This window comes from Rhinolophus hipposideros, assembly GCF_964194185.1.
Source record: "Rhinolophus hipposideros genome assembly, chromosome: 13".
In the NCBI taxonomy this organism is placed as follows: domain Eukaryota; kingdom Metazoa; phylum Chordata; class Mammalia; order Chiroptera; family Rhinolophidae; genus Rhinolophus; species Rhinolophus hipposideros.
In genome coordinates this window covers 47,815,974-47,832,928 of record NC_138059.1, presented here as the reverse complement: position 1 = coordinate 47,832,928, position 16,955 = coordinate 47,815,974, and the positions used below count along the sequence as shown (strand labels likewise).

At 37.1% G+C, this 16,955-nt stretch overlaps 1 protein-coding gene across 1 annotated transcript; it reads left to right on the top strand.

Moving 5' to 3' along the window:
- The first annotated feature begins 4,570 nt into the window (after positions 1–4,570).
- On the top strand, positions 4,571–5,616 carry LOC308506751 (CUE domain-containing protein 2-like). The gene has a single exon (XM_081070648.1). The coding sequence runs from the start codon at positions 4,627–4,629 to the stop codon at positions 5,485–5,487; it is 861 nt and encodes a 286-aa protein (XP_080926774.1). The 5' UTR covers positions 4,571–4,626; the 3' UTR covers positions 5,488–5,616.
- Positions 5,617–16,955: the final 11,339 nt, after the last annotated feature.

Here is a 16,955-nt window from a genome sequence, read left to right as displayed (position 1 = left end):
ACAGTTCCTCTGATAAGGGGCTAATATCCAAAATATACAAGGAACTCATGAAACTCAACAACACAAAAACAAACAACCCATTTGAAAAATGGACAGAGGACCTGAAGAGACATTTCTCCAAAGAGGATATACAAATGGCAAATAGACATATGAAAAAATGCTCAACATCGCTAATCATCAGAGAAATGCAAATGAAAACCACAATGAGATATCACCTCACCCCAGTCAGAATGGCTTTCATTAACAAAACAAATAGTAACAAGTGTTGGAGAGGCTGTGGAGAAAAAGGAACTCTCATACACTGTTGGTGGGAATGCAGACTGGTGCAGCAGTTATGGAAGGCAGTGTGGAGGTTCCTCAAGAAATTACGAATAGAATTACCATATGACCCAGCAATTGCTCTCCTGGGTATCTACCCAAAAAATCTGAAAGCATTTCTCTATAGAGACATGTGTACTCCAATATTCATTGCAGCTTTGTTTACGGTGGCCAAGACATGGAAACAACCAAAATGTCCTTCGATAGATGAATGGATAAAGAAGTTGTGGTATATATATATACACAATGGAATACTATTCGGCGTTAAGGAAAGATGATATAGGAGCATTTGTGACAACATGGATGGATCTTGAGAGTATAATGCTAAGTGAAATAAGTCAGACAGAAAAAGCAGAGAACCCTATGATTTCACTGATATGTGATATATAAACGAAAAAGAACAAGACAAACAAATGAGAAACAAAAACTCATAGACACAGACAATAATTTAGTGGTTACCAGAGGGTAATGGCGTGGGAGGTGGGTGATGAGGGTAAAGGGGATCAAATATATGGTGATGGAAGGAGAACTTACTCTGGGTGGTGAACACACAATGGGATTTATAGATGATGTAATACAGAATTGTACACCTGAAATCTATGTAAATTTAGTAACAATTGTCACCCCAATAAATTTAATAAAAAAAAATGTCAATTATTTCCATTTAATCTAATGTGTCATTTAAGGCTGATATTTCTTTATTTATTTTCTGTTTGGATGATCTACTCAAAGATATTGATGTATTTAGGTCCCCTACTATAATTGTTTTTTGGTCAATTTCTCCCTTTAGTTCTGTTAGCAGTTGCTGGGTATATTTCAGTGCTCCCTGATTGGGGGCATAAATATTGATGACTGTTATGTCTTCATGTTGTATAGTTGCCTTTATCAGTATGAAATGTCCATTGTCTCTTGTTACCTTTTTTATCCTGAAGTGTGTTTCATATGATATTAGGGAGGTACACCTGCTTTTCTTTGGATGCCATTTGCTTGGAGTGTCGATTCTTACCCTTTCACTTTGAATCTATATTTGTCTTTGTAACTGAGATATATTCTTGGAGGCAGCATATAGTTGGGTTTAGTTTTTTGATCCAATCTGCTACTCTGTGCCTTTTTATTGGTGAGTTCAGTCCATTTACTTTTAGGGTGATTATTGATATATGAGTATTTCCTATCATTCTATCTTTGATTTTCTGGTAGGACTGTGTCTCCATTGTTTCTGTGCCTTTTTGTTGCTGTCCATTATTTCAGTGTAGTGGTATTCTATGATTTTTCCTCTGTTTCTTCTTTTATTATGTTGTATATTTCAGTTCTGGATTTTTTTTTTTGAGTGGTTACCATTATGCAAAAAAGTTTTATATTTAGAGTACTCCATTTTCTTCAGCGTGCTTACTTTCTCTATTCCCTTAATCTGGTTCAGCCCTTTATTCTCCTCCTTTTTTATGTTTTTATTGTCACAGATTATCACCATTTATACTGATAAAATAGCCTTCTTCAGTATTTCTTGTAGTGCAAGTGGTGTGTTAAAAAATTCCCTCAACTTCTGTATGTGTGGAAAGGTCTGTATTACTCCTTCATATCTGAAGGATATCTTGTCTGGATATGTTATTCTTGGCTCATAGTTTCTTTCTTTCAATACTTTGAATATTTGAGCCCACTCCCATTTGGCTTGTAGAGTTTATGCTGAAAAATCTGATGATAATCCATTGGGCTTTCCTTTGTAGGTTACTGACTTATTTTGCCTGAGTGCCTTAGGGTTTTCTCTTTGTCTTTAATTTTTGACAGCTTCAATACAATTTGCCTTGTAGAAGGTCTGTTGGGATTGAGGTAATTAGGTTTTCTATATGCTTCTTTGATCTGCAGATCTGGTTCTTTCCACAAGTTGGAATGTTCTCATCGACTTATTTGTTTGAATATACTCTCTTTTCCGTTCTCCCTTTCTTGTCCTTCTGGTATGCCCATCATTCTTATATTACTTTTTCTGATGGAGTCAGAAAGTTCTTGTATAGTTCTTTCATTTCTTTTAATTCTCAAGTCTCTCTCTTCCGTCTGTGTAATTTCTAGATTTCTATCTTTGATGTCAGTGTTTTTTTTTTCCTACATCTGGTCAACTTTACTACCTAAGCTGGCTAATTCATTCTTTGTTTCTTGAATTCTCAATATCCAGAAATTTTATTTGGTTCTTTTTTAAAATTTCAATCTCTTTGATGAAATGTTCATTTTTTTGTTTGTGTTTCTGAGTTCACCAAACTGTCTGTCTGTGTTTGCTTTCATCTTGTTGATATTTTTCAGAACTGCAATCTTGAATTCTCTGTCATTTAAGGCACATATTTCCATGTCTAAGTTCATTTTCTGTAGACTTTTCATTTTCTTTCTGAGCTGCCTTCTTTCTTGGTATTCATGGCAATTAATGGATTATTATATCTTTTCCTAGGCATCTACAGGATTGGGTTTTGCAACAGGTTAATAGAAAGAAGTCTTTTTTTTTCTAGTAGGTATTGATAGAATGTTTTATGTTCTGTTTCATTGCAGCCTTTTATTCTCTCTCACACTGTAGTGCTATATGTTCTCTGCAGTGTTCCAGTTTCTCACACAATGGAGTGATTCCTTGGAAGGCGGGCTTCTCCTCTGTGAACAGTTTGAGTCACAGGTCACTGCTTCCGTGGGGGAATATGGAGAGCTTCTGAAGTTACAAAGCTCTTCCCACAGCAGAGTCAGAGCCTGTGTGTTTCTCTGGCTCTGTTTACTCCTACAGGTATCTGCCCAGATAGGTGGGGACGGGGACACGGTTAGTTGTAAAAGGTGGCCCAAAGCAGTGGTGGTGACCACCATGACAGCCAGTTCTGCATCTAAGGCTCCCTCTCCTTTGCGGGAACTAGTTGAGCTGTGAGTCCGTGGCTGCTAGCCACAGTCTCAGAACTGCACATATTCTGTTCTTTTGATCTGACACTGCTATTGTTCCTTACTAGCACTGGGCAGGGGGTGTGGGGCGAGCTTTGGGAGGGTGCGAGGGTGTGGCTAGGCTAAGTGCCTAAGCATTCCATTCTCCGCACTGCAGTGATGGCTTAAACCACCATTTTCACCTTTCCTCAGTCTTTGTTCCTACAAGGTCTCTGCCATGAGTGTTGAGTTCAGCTGTGTTATATGCTGATCCCTCAGTCAGGACTGTGGGCCATAAGCAGTCCCAGGTCTAACCGCTCCTGTACCTGAATTAGTTCTGGAATCCAGGGTGCTCGGAGCTCCATGATAGGTCTATGTCCTGTGCCTGCTCCGCCCATCTCCACACTTCCCACTTCCCTTCTTCTCCACTCACCCAATTTGCCCACCTTCAGGTGATTGAGTTGTGTGCCTCTTAGTCTTGACTGTCTGCTGCACAAGGAATCCTTTGTGAAATTATCGTTGTAAATTCCAGGAGAGTTTTCAAGAGGCTCACCTCATGCTGCCATTTTTATGATGTAATCCTGGGAGTTACTGTTTGATGGCAGAGTTTCATTTGGGATGATGAAAAAGTTCTGAAGATTGGTGGCGGTAAGAGTTGCAAAACAATGTGAATGGGTTTAATGCTGAAACTACGCCCTAACATTGAAACTGGGTGGCTTCTGAGGGCTTAACACTGAAACCAGACCCTAAAAGGTTTTGTTTCATTTTACTTTTCTTTTAGTATTTTTCATCGTATTATACCAGTCTTCTTTACACTGCTCCAGAAACCACCAAACTTAGCTGGATCAAATGGGTCCCAGAAGCTTGACTAGGCACAATTATCAGTAAAATAACCCATAACAAAACCAAGGTTCCCAGAACTTAAGTAACAGAGGTGCCTCTGTTTGTCGTGTGGAACCCGTAAAAAAGCAAAATGTCCACCAATAAAAAAAATCCTGTACCTAGACAAAATATAGATATATACTATACTGACCAATCAAACTCTGCCAGATTGAAATCACTTTGTTTTGTGCTGCCCTCTTTCATGTTCCTTACCTTAAGTGGCTTAGTTCCAGACTCCCTGAATTAGAATTAATGAATATGCATAACCCCTGTTCACCTTAGTCTTTAAATTTGCTTTTATTCCAGGAAATGGATTTGTACGTTCTCCCTGTCTCCATTGCAGGTTATTTCACGAATAAAGTGAACTTTGCTCTGTGGAAACCCTGTTGTCAGAATCTGGCTTCTCTGTATGCAATGGACAAATGACCCACCAACTTTGGTCAGTAACAATACCATTGAATTATATACTTAAAAATAGTTAAAATGGGAGAGCTGCACCGCACGGGACAAATCGCTGGCGGCGCCTGACAGAACAGAAGAGGAGAGAGCATGGAGCTGGAGAGGATTGTCAGCGCAGCCCTGCTTGCCTTTGTCCGGACGCACCTCCCAGAGGCTGACCTCAGTGGCTTGGATGAAGTCATCTTCTCCTATTTGCTCGGGGTCCTGGAGGACCTGGGCCCCTCAGGCCCGTCAGAGGAGAACTTCGACATGGAGGCCTTCACGGAGATGATGGAGGCCTACGTGCCTGGCTTTGCCCACATCCCAAGGACTATGATAGGGGACATTATGCAGAAGCTCTCAGGGCAGTTGTGTGGTGCCAGAAACAGAGAGAACCTGCAACCACAGAGTTCTGAGGTCCAAGGTCAGGTGCTCATCTCCTCAGAGCATCTGCAGCGGCCTGAAAAGCTTAAAGAAGAAACCAGGGCTTCTCCTGCTGCTGGGGACACCCAAGATGAGGAAGCTGGCACTGAGGAAGAGCTGCTGCCAGGGGTAGATGTACTCCTGGAAGTGTTCCCTACCTGTTCGGTGGAGCAGGCCCAGTGGGTGCTGGCCAAAGCTCGGGGGGACTTGGAAGAAGCTGTGCAGATGCTGGTAGAGGGGAAGGAGGAGGGGCCTACAGCCTGGGATGGCTCCAACCAGGACCCGCCCAAGCGCCTCAGAGGCCCCCAAAAGGATGAGCTGAAGTCCTTCATTCTGCAGAAGTACATGACGGTGGATAGCGCAGAGGATCAGAAGATTCACCGGCCCATGGCTCGCAAGGAGGCCCCCAAGAAGCTAATCCGATACATTGACAACCAGGTAGTGAGCACCAAGGGGGAGCGATTCAAAGATGTGCGGAACCCTGAGGCCGAGGAGATGAAGGCCACATACATCAACCTCAAGCCAGCCAGAAAATACCGCTTCCACTGAGGAGTTCGCCAGACTCTGCTAGAGCCTTCTAGGCTCAGATCCCAGAGGGATGCAGAAGCCCTACACCCCCCCACAGGGTCTGCCCTAACTCCTGACCCCTTCTCTTACCTCCTTGCCCCACAGTGTTAACCTCCTCTTGGAGCTGCACAGTAAAGGTGGCCCCAGGAAAAAAAAAAAAGTTAAAATGGTCAATTTTATCTTACATATATTTTATCATAGTGAAATAGTAAAATAAGCAAACCAAAATACAACAAAAGAAACCCTTATTTAATTTTTAAAAGGAAAAAGAAAAAAGATATCCCTTTTTACTTTTTGTGCTTCCTTCTATAAAATACTGCATACTTTTCATAAGCTTTCACATTTTCTACCTACACTAACATTGTGTAATATAGTTATTTCATTATGCTTTATATAAACCAGGGAGAGAAAGGAAAACTACTTTTATTTTATTTATTTTTTTGGGGGGGGCGGAAGGGGAACAGAACTTTTTTGGGGAGCAGTGGGTACTTCCAGGACTTTTCCAAGTCAAGTTGTCCCTTCAGTCTTAGTTGTGGAGGGCGCAGCTCAGCTCCATGTCCAGTTGCCATTGTTAGTTGCAGGGGCTGCAGCCCACCATCCCTTGCGGAAGTCAGAGCAGTAACCTTGTGGTTAAGAGGACGTGCTCCAACCAATTGAGCCATGCGGGAGCTCAGCGGCAGCTCAGCTCAAGGTTCTGTGTTCAATCTTACTTGCTGGGGGGTTAGCCTACCATCCCTTGCGGGAATGGAGGAGTCAAATCAGCAACCTTGTGGTTGAGAGCCCTCCCTCCAACCAACTGAGCCATCTGGCACTGGCCTATGTGGAAATTGAACCGGCAGCCTTCAGTGTTTCGAACACAGAGCTCCAACTGCCTGAGCCAATAGGCAGGCCCCCAGGAAAACCACTTTTAATCATTTACAATTTTTCATTTTCACGAGTGTCAGACTAGGTTATCTATTTTTGTCCAAAATGTATGCTTATATCAGTGTATTTATTAAAAATGTTTTAATTTCCATTTTTATCATCTTATACTGGCAACCTCAGAAATTCAATGTTTATAACTGTGATATTTTAAGGAAGAAAACACAAGAAAAAAGAATTAGACAATGAAGAATATAGACAGAAGGAAAAATGTAGAATTATAATTGACATTTTTAAAGCTGGCTATTTTAGAAGAAGGAAAAAGAAAAGTCCTCCACCTTCTTAGATTCAGTGGCTAGGCCTACTAATTAAACTAACAAAAGATAGATTAGCAGGAGAAAAGGATTATTTTGCATGGGAGCTTCACAGAAAAGAAGTCAAAACCCCAAAGAAGTCTCTAGGCCTTTTCAGATCCTCATATACCATTTTAACAAAGGTTGATAAATTGTGAAGAAGTGACTAGACAAAGAAAGGGAGGCTTGGGTGGTAAATTATGGGGAAACTAATGAATGGTAAGATTTATTTAGTAAGGCTTGTTTATAGAGACCAGTCAGTGAAGTCTTTAGGGGTAAGAGCTCTCTATTTTGAATTGTTCTCCTCTTCCTGATACTGGAGAGGGAGAACCCTTTACCAATAGAATATCATGCCCTGATTTTAGGCAGAAAAGGGGAGAACAGAGTTCTCAATTGCCTTTAGCTCAAAATAATCATTATGTCAAAATGGCCATTTCTGATCCCTTTCACTACTAAGATGCACTATGAAACTGTACTCTTTTAGAAGTTAAGAATATGCTTGTAGTGCTTAATCTGATAGTGACCACCATTAAATATGTAATTTCAACATCAAGCAAAACAAATGGTCAAAGCTTTATTATTTAGCATCCTGAACTTACACTTTAACTTACCCCTTCTATTTTATTCAGTAATTGCGTTTAATATTCAGACTGCTATACAAATGTCAACATTATTCTTAATTTGGTCAGTTTTCATTACAATTACATATAGACACATTTCAGTGAATGCCTCTATGAGTGATATAAATGCTACATACAAACACATATATACTAAGTAGTTCTTTAAAATATGTAGACTCCAGGGAGTCCTATGTACATAAATTTAATGCTGACCTATGTGATGTAGATACAAGCAATTTTTTCTGGGTAAAAATGCTCATGCTTCTTACGATAGTATCTAAAGTATGAATGAAAAAGGTGTGCTGTAAATCATACATTCCTAACTGAGCAGGTCATGATGGATAGTCAAGCTCCAGGCTTATAATTTGTTTAGTAAAAGGCTTTTTAAAAGCAATCCCTGCCCATTGTTAATGTGCATCTAGTTTACCACAGTTTTGAAATGCTACCTTTTAGACCCCTCCTTCTAAGATGTAACAACCTTCAAAAGAGCAAATAACCTTAAGTATCCTGTAATCCAATCCCCACCTTGCTTTTTCCCACTTTCATATTATCTTCCTTACATTCTCTCCTTAATCCCAAATGCATTAAAAAAAATTCAATTTGTCATTCTCAGGGAGCATTTGAGATCTTGCTCCCCAGCGTATGTTACCTGTTTGATAAACTGTTGTAAGAATTCTCTACATGTTTAGATATTTTTTACATTGAGAAAATATTCACAACCACTGAAGAGGTATTATGTGAACACAGCATTTTCTGTTTTTTTTTTTTTGGGGGGGGGTAATCATTTTATAGAACAATAGTTTCTAGAGAAAAAAATAAAAATATTCATTATTCTCCCTCCCGCATTGAGGCTCTTCTTTAAACAACTTTTGGAAAATTGTATATTTTTTGTCATTGACATTGTTTTCATTGTCTAGATAAACATTTCTGTTAAGGATAGCGTTTGTGAGTGAGTAATGGTAGAGGATTTAAAAGGCAGAGCAGCTTCCATACTGTTCTTAAAAATGCTTCCCATAGTGAGACAGCATAGGGACTTAGACCCAGAGACAAAGGAATTGGAAGGTCGAGAGGCATGCCAGATAAGCTGACCACAAGAATACCACCACACCCTACTCCCTACACAGAACTGCAGAAGTAGCTAATTATTATTCCCCTTTTAATCACTTAGTTCCTTGCATATGTTGAAACCACTGCTCCGCATGTGCAGTTGATCAAGGTTTGACCATTGTACAACCTTCCTGGGGTGGAGATAATAAGCAGCCCACCATCTTGCCCCACAGCCCATGTGTGAACATAGTTACCAGTCAATGCAGCTATCAAAGAAAGCCCAACACTTTCAAAAAGCCTGCCTTTTTGCACAAGCCTGTTTTGTCCCCATCTTATAAAAGCAGTCAAGCAGAGCCAGTCCCCAAGTCAATTTGGAGGACCTTCTTCTCTTCATCCTGCCTCCCTTGTGCTTGAGCATAAGCTTAATAAAATTTGTCTGGAAAATTTTCTTGGGTTTCTTCTTGATTTCTGCCTTGGGAAACCCAAGAATCCAAATGCTAGTAACAATAGCTCAGATACTGTCAGAGCAGTATCATGTTATGTCCAGCAGCATTCTGTGAAAGGAAGCTTACAAGTCTTAGTGGTTATGTATGAACTTGATAACCTGATAACACTCTGATGCCATCTTTTTACTCTAAGCACAATGCCTACTAGAGAACATATTACCATAAAGGACACACACACACACACACACACACACCCCTAAGAATTAAATTACTGCAGTATTTCAGATTTGAAGAGCATACCATTATCAATGAAAGAACATCCAAACTTATGAAAATTTTTTACGAGTTTATTTGAGCCAAAATTTTGAGGACATGACAGGAAACAAGACCTCAACAGATTGAGAAAATGCTCAGGAGAATGGAAGTTTTGCAGTTTATTTTATACATTTAGAATCAGAGGAGAGAATTTAAGAAAGATTTCATGAAATCTATCTGTGGTAGAGTAAGGAGGTGGGAGAAAGAAAAAAGGGGGAATCTCTAGGATTGGATAAAAAGAATGGAGAAATGAATACTTCTTTCACATTGGTGGGGACAGGATAGATCATATTTAACATTTACAGTAAATAAAGATGGTGTTTGTTCAAAAAGAATGAGATGTTTCAGGGTCATAGTACTCCACATGGTGCCAGGTGGTTATGACTCTTAGGGATTTGGGAAAGAAGATTACTCTGACATTTCAAAGGTATATTATCCTAGATGCATAAGAATAATGGACAGTGTTCACTTAAGGTAAAGATGACTTTTGCTAATGAAGTTATAGGCGTGGGACTTAACTAACTACCATAACCTGCCCAGTTAGGAATTTAAGATCAGAACACCCTGTGTGATTACTTTTAGTCAGTGTGCTTATCAGGCCTGTCATGTGTCCTCCAGGTTTATCACATAGCACCTTTTTGTTCACACCGTGCTTATTTCTATGCTACTCACTGATATGCGAGTTAATGTAGCTTAAATTATTGTATTAATTTAATATAATTAATTAAAAGAAATTAATTTAATATAATTAGTGAAGGAAAAGCTACTTCATCCACATTTAAATACTTTTAATTATCTTTTAGGCAGCATGTCTTGTAAAAAGTACACTTTGTAGTAATTTAACTGACAATTCAGTGAATTAAAAATGTTTATTGCTTTTCAGATATATGTTCACTTCTTTAGCATTATGCTTAGTACCTTCATTGGACAGATATACTTAAATTTATTTAACATAGGAAGAAGAAATCTACTTTTCTGATGTATAAGAATAATTTTTCATGGGATAGTTTATCTCTAAGTGTCTAAATCCCTATAAGATTTCCTCATGTGAAACATTCCCACTTCATAGCTGCTTGTGAATAATAATAATATTAATTGTGTTGATGTAAAGAAAAAAAAAGCATGCAAACATGTGGAGGATTTTTATGAGTCTATTTGAGCCAAAACTGATGATAGTTGCTGGGAAGCAAGACCTCAAATGCTCCAGAGAATAACAGTTTACAGCTTCTTTTATGCATTTTGAATTAAGTAGGGAACATATGGAAGTTTATATGAATGTGGGAGAAAGCAAGGTGAGAATTAGATTATAGAATAGTTAACAACATTATGTACTATCTTAAGGGTACTTATGCTCATTTCAATGGTTTGTTAACCTAGATGCACCAAAATGATGGATCTTGCTTAAGACAAAGATACGTTTTACTAAAAACATTATATGCCTGGGATGTGACTACCCACCATGATTGTCCTGTGAGGTTACTTTCAGTAGAATCCTTTTTCATCCACAATTGTAATAGTAATAATAGCTAATATCTATTGTTTTTTTCTAAATGCCAGGCACTCTTCTGCATTCTCTTATCCCCTTTTTACTGATGCTAAAACTGAAGTTCAGAGAGGTAAAGATTAAGTTACTTGCCCAAGATTATGCAACTAGCAAGTGAGGAGTCATTACTTACACAAGAATTTGAACTTCAGAGCTCAGGCTTTTCATGGTCACAAGCGGGTTGTGAAAGAATTCATGAGACACATAGGAATAGAAGTTATAAAGTTTATTTAAGAAGAGAAGCCCAGACAGAGGAGTTGCCAGGGCACATCTGGAGTAAATAGCTGTGCTGAGTTTCTGTTTAGCAGGGGTTTTATACTTTTCTAACCACGGTGTAACTTGCTTTGGCCTGTAATAGAATCTTCCATTGTGTCTGTTGGGGTGGAGGAAGGTGTGGTTAAACTTGTGATGGCACCCTTTTATTTGTTATGTAAATTTAACTTGGAGCCCCAGAATCAAATGGCTGCCACCTAGGCTCATTCTTGTTTACCCATACCTGTTTTGCTCCCTAGGCTCAGTCCTATTTATATCAAGGCTCTCAGCAGGACAAAAGGTAAAAGAGATCGTATTTTCTTCTTACAATCCTCCTACTGTTAAATCCTCCAAAAAATAACTTTTTCCCAGTAATTTATACTAATGACAATATCAAACAATAAATTTTGACTCACTTCACTTTTAATTTGAAGGTTGTTTATTACTTGGTTAATATCTGATATGTCGCCACTTGAATTGGAATTCTATAATATCAGTTGATGTCAATCACACATATACAGAACAGTTGATAAATACTAATTTTTGTCAAGAAAATAATCTGCAATTGCTATAATATGTGCAATCTGCACATAAACCATAATAATTCCATATCTACGTATTTTAGGATACTTGAATGAGAATATTTGGACAGATATTAGATATAGATTTTAACAAAATCACTAGACATAAAAATATAAAGTAATCTTGGTCAGTAAGAAAACATTTGATTCTAATAACCCAAGCTACTATTCTGTCAAGACAGAAGTAAAATATAACAGCTAAGTCTCTGATTTAAGAGATTAAGAGCTTGGAAAATTTATTAATATTTTAAAGTTTTCATAAGTTTTAGTTGAATATACTGTAAGTTATTTGAATGCTTATCTTATATTAGCTACTCTGTGTGGTGCTGAAGATATAAAGATAAATTTAGTTCCTCATCATGAAACAACTAGGAATTTTGATAGAGTATTATAAGAGTTATACTAGAGACACAAGTCAGAGGAAATATGTAGGAACAGAAATTAGCCTTGCTGAACAATGAAACATGAATGAATTAGAAAATGATTCCTGTATCTAGTGATCTCTGAGATTTCAGGGATGAGATATTAACCAGTCAAAAAAAGGTAGGCATAGTTGAAAGAGGCACAAATTAGTGAAATAATTAATGTATAAAAGCAAGGAGATGAGCAATCTCATGACATTTTAAGAATGAAGTAAGTAGTTTGGCATACAAGTATTCATTTAAAATGTTGATATTTTAACACTGATCAGGTATGCAACATCTTACAAATTTTTGTGAAAAAAAGAAAAAAATGAATGAAAATTTATTTTTGCTTACCATAGTTTCAAATCTACTTGCAGAAACAGCATACCCATAAAGATTAAAAAGTTTTCATTATGAAAGGGTGACACTGTATATTCTATTTTGAGATTTAAACCACTAGTGTAATTCGATTTAACAGTGTAGTTTAGCTTGGGACTTTTTGAAAGTTTTTTTTCTTTTCTTTGCTCTATTTACTTCCTGCCAAACCTTAATGACTCTGCTTACTATACATTTACTATGCATACCAGTTTCAGTGACTGTTTACTCCAGACCAGTTTTGATGATTATTTTTATTCCAGACCATATACATACCAGGCTCAATGAAGCTCTTTCCTAAAGAAAAGCTCCAGGACACTGACTTGAAAGAAGTTTTTCCATCTGCATAAGATCCATTCCTATCCCTGAAATAAATCAGCCTCTGGGAAGCACCTTTTCAATGACTCTGTTTACTCTAGGCCAAGACCACCTCCTCCCCATCCCCTTTTTTCTTTGTTCTGCCTCTTCTTATGTGCCTATAAAACCTTTTGGCTGTGCTGAGAGCAGGGGAAGGGGATGGATGGCCTTCATGCAGGAGTCTGACATCCTTCCAGAATGCTGACATTTTGAATAAACCTGCTTTCCTTTCCACGAAACGCGCCTATCTAGTTTTGGCTTTCGTGCAGTGAGCAGCTGGACCTTTAGCATGGTAGCAATCATACTAATGCTAATAAAATTTTATTGACATTTTTAATCCTCTTATTGAATGTTAGTACTGTGCTTCAAGTTACAGGAAAAAAAAAATAAGACACAGTTGCTGCCCTCAAGAAGACTACAATTAATAGTAGAGACAAATATGTCAAAAGACATTTTAATAGAAACTGATAAAGGCTAAATAAATCAACAATAAGATACCATAGAAAGAGGTATCTATCCTAGGGTGTGAAGGAAGTGACTCAGAGAAGATAGTACTGAAGGACTAATAGAAATTAACCAGAGTTGGAGGAAGAGAGGGTGAAAGGTGCTTTCAACAGTGATGGAGTAAAGAGGTAAGAAATCAATATTCCTCCCAGCAAACAAACAAAAACTATAACACCTAGCAAAATTATAACAAAGTTTATATAGTCAGGGCTCTAGAAATTGACCTCAGATAAACAGCAGATTTAAAAAGAAAAACAAAAAGAGAAACTGCTATAGTTTGCGCAAGAACAATATTCCATATTTGTCTGGGAATTCTTCACCACCACCACCTCTACCCTATCTCCAGCTCATTTTATTGAGAAATGTTACAGGAGAGAGACCAGGAAAACTAACAGTTTTGTAGTTAGAAGACGCTAATTTGATTTGGAGCAGAGAGGCTAAACTCATGTCTATTGGCATTGTCATTAATAACAGCAATCTTGATAGGAAATATTTGGGAAGAGGCTATGCTAACAGAAAGCCATAGAAAAAATAGTTATGTTCTCCACGCATCCCTTACTGAATGGGAGTTTACATATTTGGAAGGAGAGACCTGAGGAGCGTAATCATGCAACATATTCCTGGCTTTTTGGGACACTGTAATCAATTCAAGGATATCTTGAAAGAGCCTGGCAGAAAGTAAAATCTGGAGTAGACTTGAAACCTTCCAGAATATTGAATACAATCCTCAAGCAACACAACAGATCTATAAAAAGAAAATTGAAACTTCACTGGCTCGACCTCTTTTATCACAACCACAGACTGATCATTTGCTTACCACTAAGCTGTGCAGTAAATGAATTATCTCTAGGAAGCAGGTATAAAAAATAAAATAAACAGAGTTGCCAGGGACTGCTTACCACTGGGCATGCACTGGACATTGAAAATTCTCAGATTACATCCAAGTAAGTTACTAAAAAACAACACCAAAAAGCCCCAAGAAACTAAAATGACACCACAAATAGCCATAACAAAATTGAAAACAAAAATCCCCAGAAACGTCAATAGCAAGAAAGGGGAAAAAATGAGTTGCTACAATATAATATCTAAAATATCTAGTTTCCAGCAAGATATTATGAGACATACCCACTCTTCAAGAAAAGCAAAATAAAACAGAAAAATATGACCTACGTTCAGGGGGAAAATAAATTAATAGAAACTCTTCCTAAATGGGCCTAGAGATTGCATTTACCAAAGACATAAAACCTCTATGATAAATTTGCTCAAAGAATTTTTAAAGAAAAATATGCCAAAAAATTGTAATAGAAAGCTGCCAGGAAAAATGGCAGAGTAAGGATCTCTTAAAATTTTCTCTTTCTTAATAGTAATGAGAAAATTGTCAAAAATGTTAGAATAAACATTTTCAGAACTCTGGAAATTAACCAACTGCTTGCAGCAATCAGCAGAGAGTTTATTCCAGAAAAACTGTTGAATTTCAATTTGAAAAGCAAATTTTGTGCATTTTAATATGACCTCGTTCCATTTTCCACTCTCCAACTTGACAGTAGCCTTGAAAATTCCTGGATTGTTTGTTACTTGAGACTAACAAATAGAAGGCTTGTGTTTTTCTTTACAGTCCCTGTGAAAATAGACAGATTGCTTTTTCTGCACAAATTGAGATGATCATGTGGTTTCTTCTTCTGTCATTCTGTTAATGTGCTGTATTCAATCAATTGATTTTTGTATGTTAAACCATCTTTTCATTCCAGGAAGTTGGGAGTTGGTGACTTACACAATGAAAACTACAAAACATTGTTAAAAGATTTAAGAAAAATATAAATATATAGAAACCCCATTCTATGTCCATGAATTAGAACCCTTAATATTGTTAAGATATCAATACTATTGAAGGTGAGCTACAGACTCAATGCAATACATACCTGTCCTATAAAATGCAAAAGGGAATACTTCAGGATGAAATGCAATTCTTCAGGACATTAGACAATAACTCAAATACAACAAAGAAACAATACTAGTAAAGGTATTTTGCACAGGTAAATATAAAAGACAATTATAAATAGATTTTCTAGTTTTAACTCTTTTAGCTTATATAATTTAAAACATTACTGCACAAAATAATAATTATAAATTAGTTTTGATGGGCATGCATGTATAAAGATGTAATTTATATGAAAATAGTAGGACACAAGCAAGGGAAGGGATAGAGTAATAGAGGAATAAAGTTTTTGTATATTACTGAAATTAAGTTGGTAATAATGTGAAATAGATTGTTATAATTTAAGGCACTAATTGTGATCCTCAAAAAAACAGTAAGAAAATAATTCAAAAATATGTAGTAAAAGAAATGATGAGAATTGAGAAAATACAGTAGAAAACCTTTCTCCCTTTTGTTTTCCCCTTTGGTTTTATTTCCTGTTTGTTTGTTTTTGTCTGCTTTTTTTCCCTTTGTTTCAGGTGTACAAACAACATAATGATTAGGCATTTATATTCCTCACAAAGTGATAACCCCAATAAGTTTATTACGCATCTGACACTGTACATAGTTATTACAATATTATTTACTACATACTCTATGCTATACTATATATCCCCATGACAATTTTTTAAATTAGTTGACATTAAATATTATTTTATATTAGTTTCAGATGTACAGTGTAGTGGTTAGACACATATATAATTTACGAAGTGATAATTGAGGTATTATTCACTTAGCATAATATTCACTATTTTAAAGTGTGGAATTCAGTGGTTTTTAATATACTCACCGGCTTGTGCAACCAGTACAACTATCTAATTCCAGATCATTTTCATCCCCCAAAGCAACTCCATCTCCATTAGCAGTCACATCCCATTTCTTCCCACCCACCAGCCCTTAATAACCACTGATTTCTGAGTCAGTTCTGATGCTTGCTCCATCTAATTAAACTGTGTTTTCATTTCTTTTGCATATTTTTTTATGCTTTGCATATTTTTTTTAAAGCAAAACATAAAGTACTAAGTAAAAGAAGTGAGGTAAATAGGGTCTTAGTGTGAGATTTTGTTGATCTGGATAGGAGGTAGTCTTTCTTTACAGTTTGATGTAGCTGTAGGATAAAATTTTCCCTGGTTTCCTTTGTTTTGTCCTCCATGTTGTTTTCAGGGTTCATAGATACTTATTAATAAAGTCTGATGTGAAGTTTTCTCAGTTGTTATTATATAAGAACTCCATTGATGTGTCAGGAAAGTGTGGGGGTAGAGGAAGCATTCTGTAGTCTTATGTTTAGATCTCAGTCTTTTAGTGAGCCGGTACCTCTGGCTAGCTACTTTTGCAAGTGCTTCTCAGTTTTACCCACTGCCTTAGGTGAGACAGAAAGGCTAAAGGAGGCTGAAGTTTGGTATTTTCCTTTGCCCAAGTACATTGGGCTGTGTTAAAGCCAAAGTTAGGCAAGCTCTGTTGAAACAGTTTTATTTCAGGGCAAATCTTGTTAAAAACAAAATACTCTGGGTACATGCCTTTCACATAACTACTTTCTCCTCTGTCTGGTAGAAGCACGGAGAGTGTTTTTTGTTTTGTTTTGTTTTCTTTCATTTGTTAATGTGAGAATCAGTTAAGGATTATTGAGATAAAACTAACAAAACTTTGGGAGTCTTCCTAAGACTGGAGTTTTTTTTTAACACAAATTTGTCCTGCTGAGCCTCTGGCAATTTCTCAACTACTGTTTTAGTTTTCCTACTTCAGTACTAGTTCCTACAGAGAGGGTATCTGCTCCAGTAAGTTGTGATTTTTATTTTTATTTTTTGTATCTTCCTGTT

What these genes read in the sequence shown, in the direction of transcription:
- LOC308506751 (XM_081070648.1), top strand. Translation starts at nt 4,627, where the DNA reads ATGGAGCTGGAGAGGATTGTCAGCGCAGCCCTGCTTGCCTTTGTCCGG.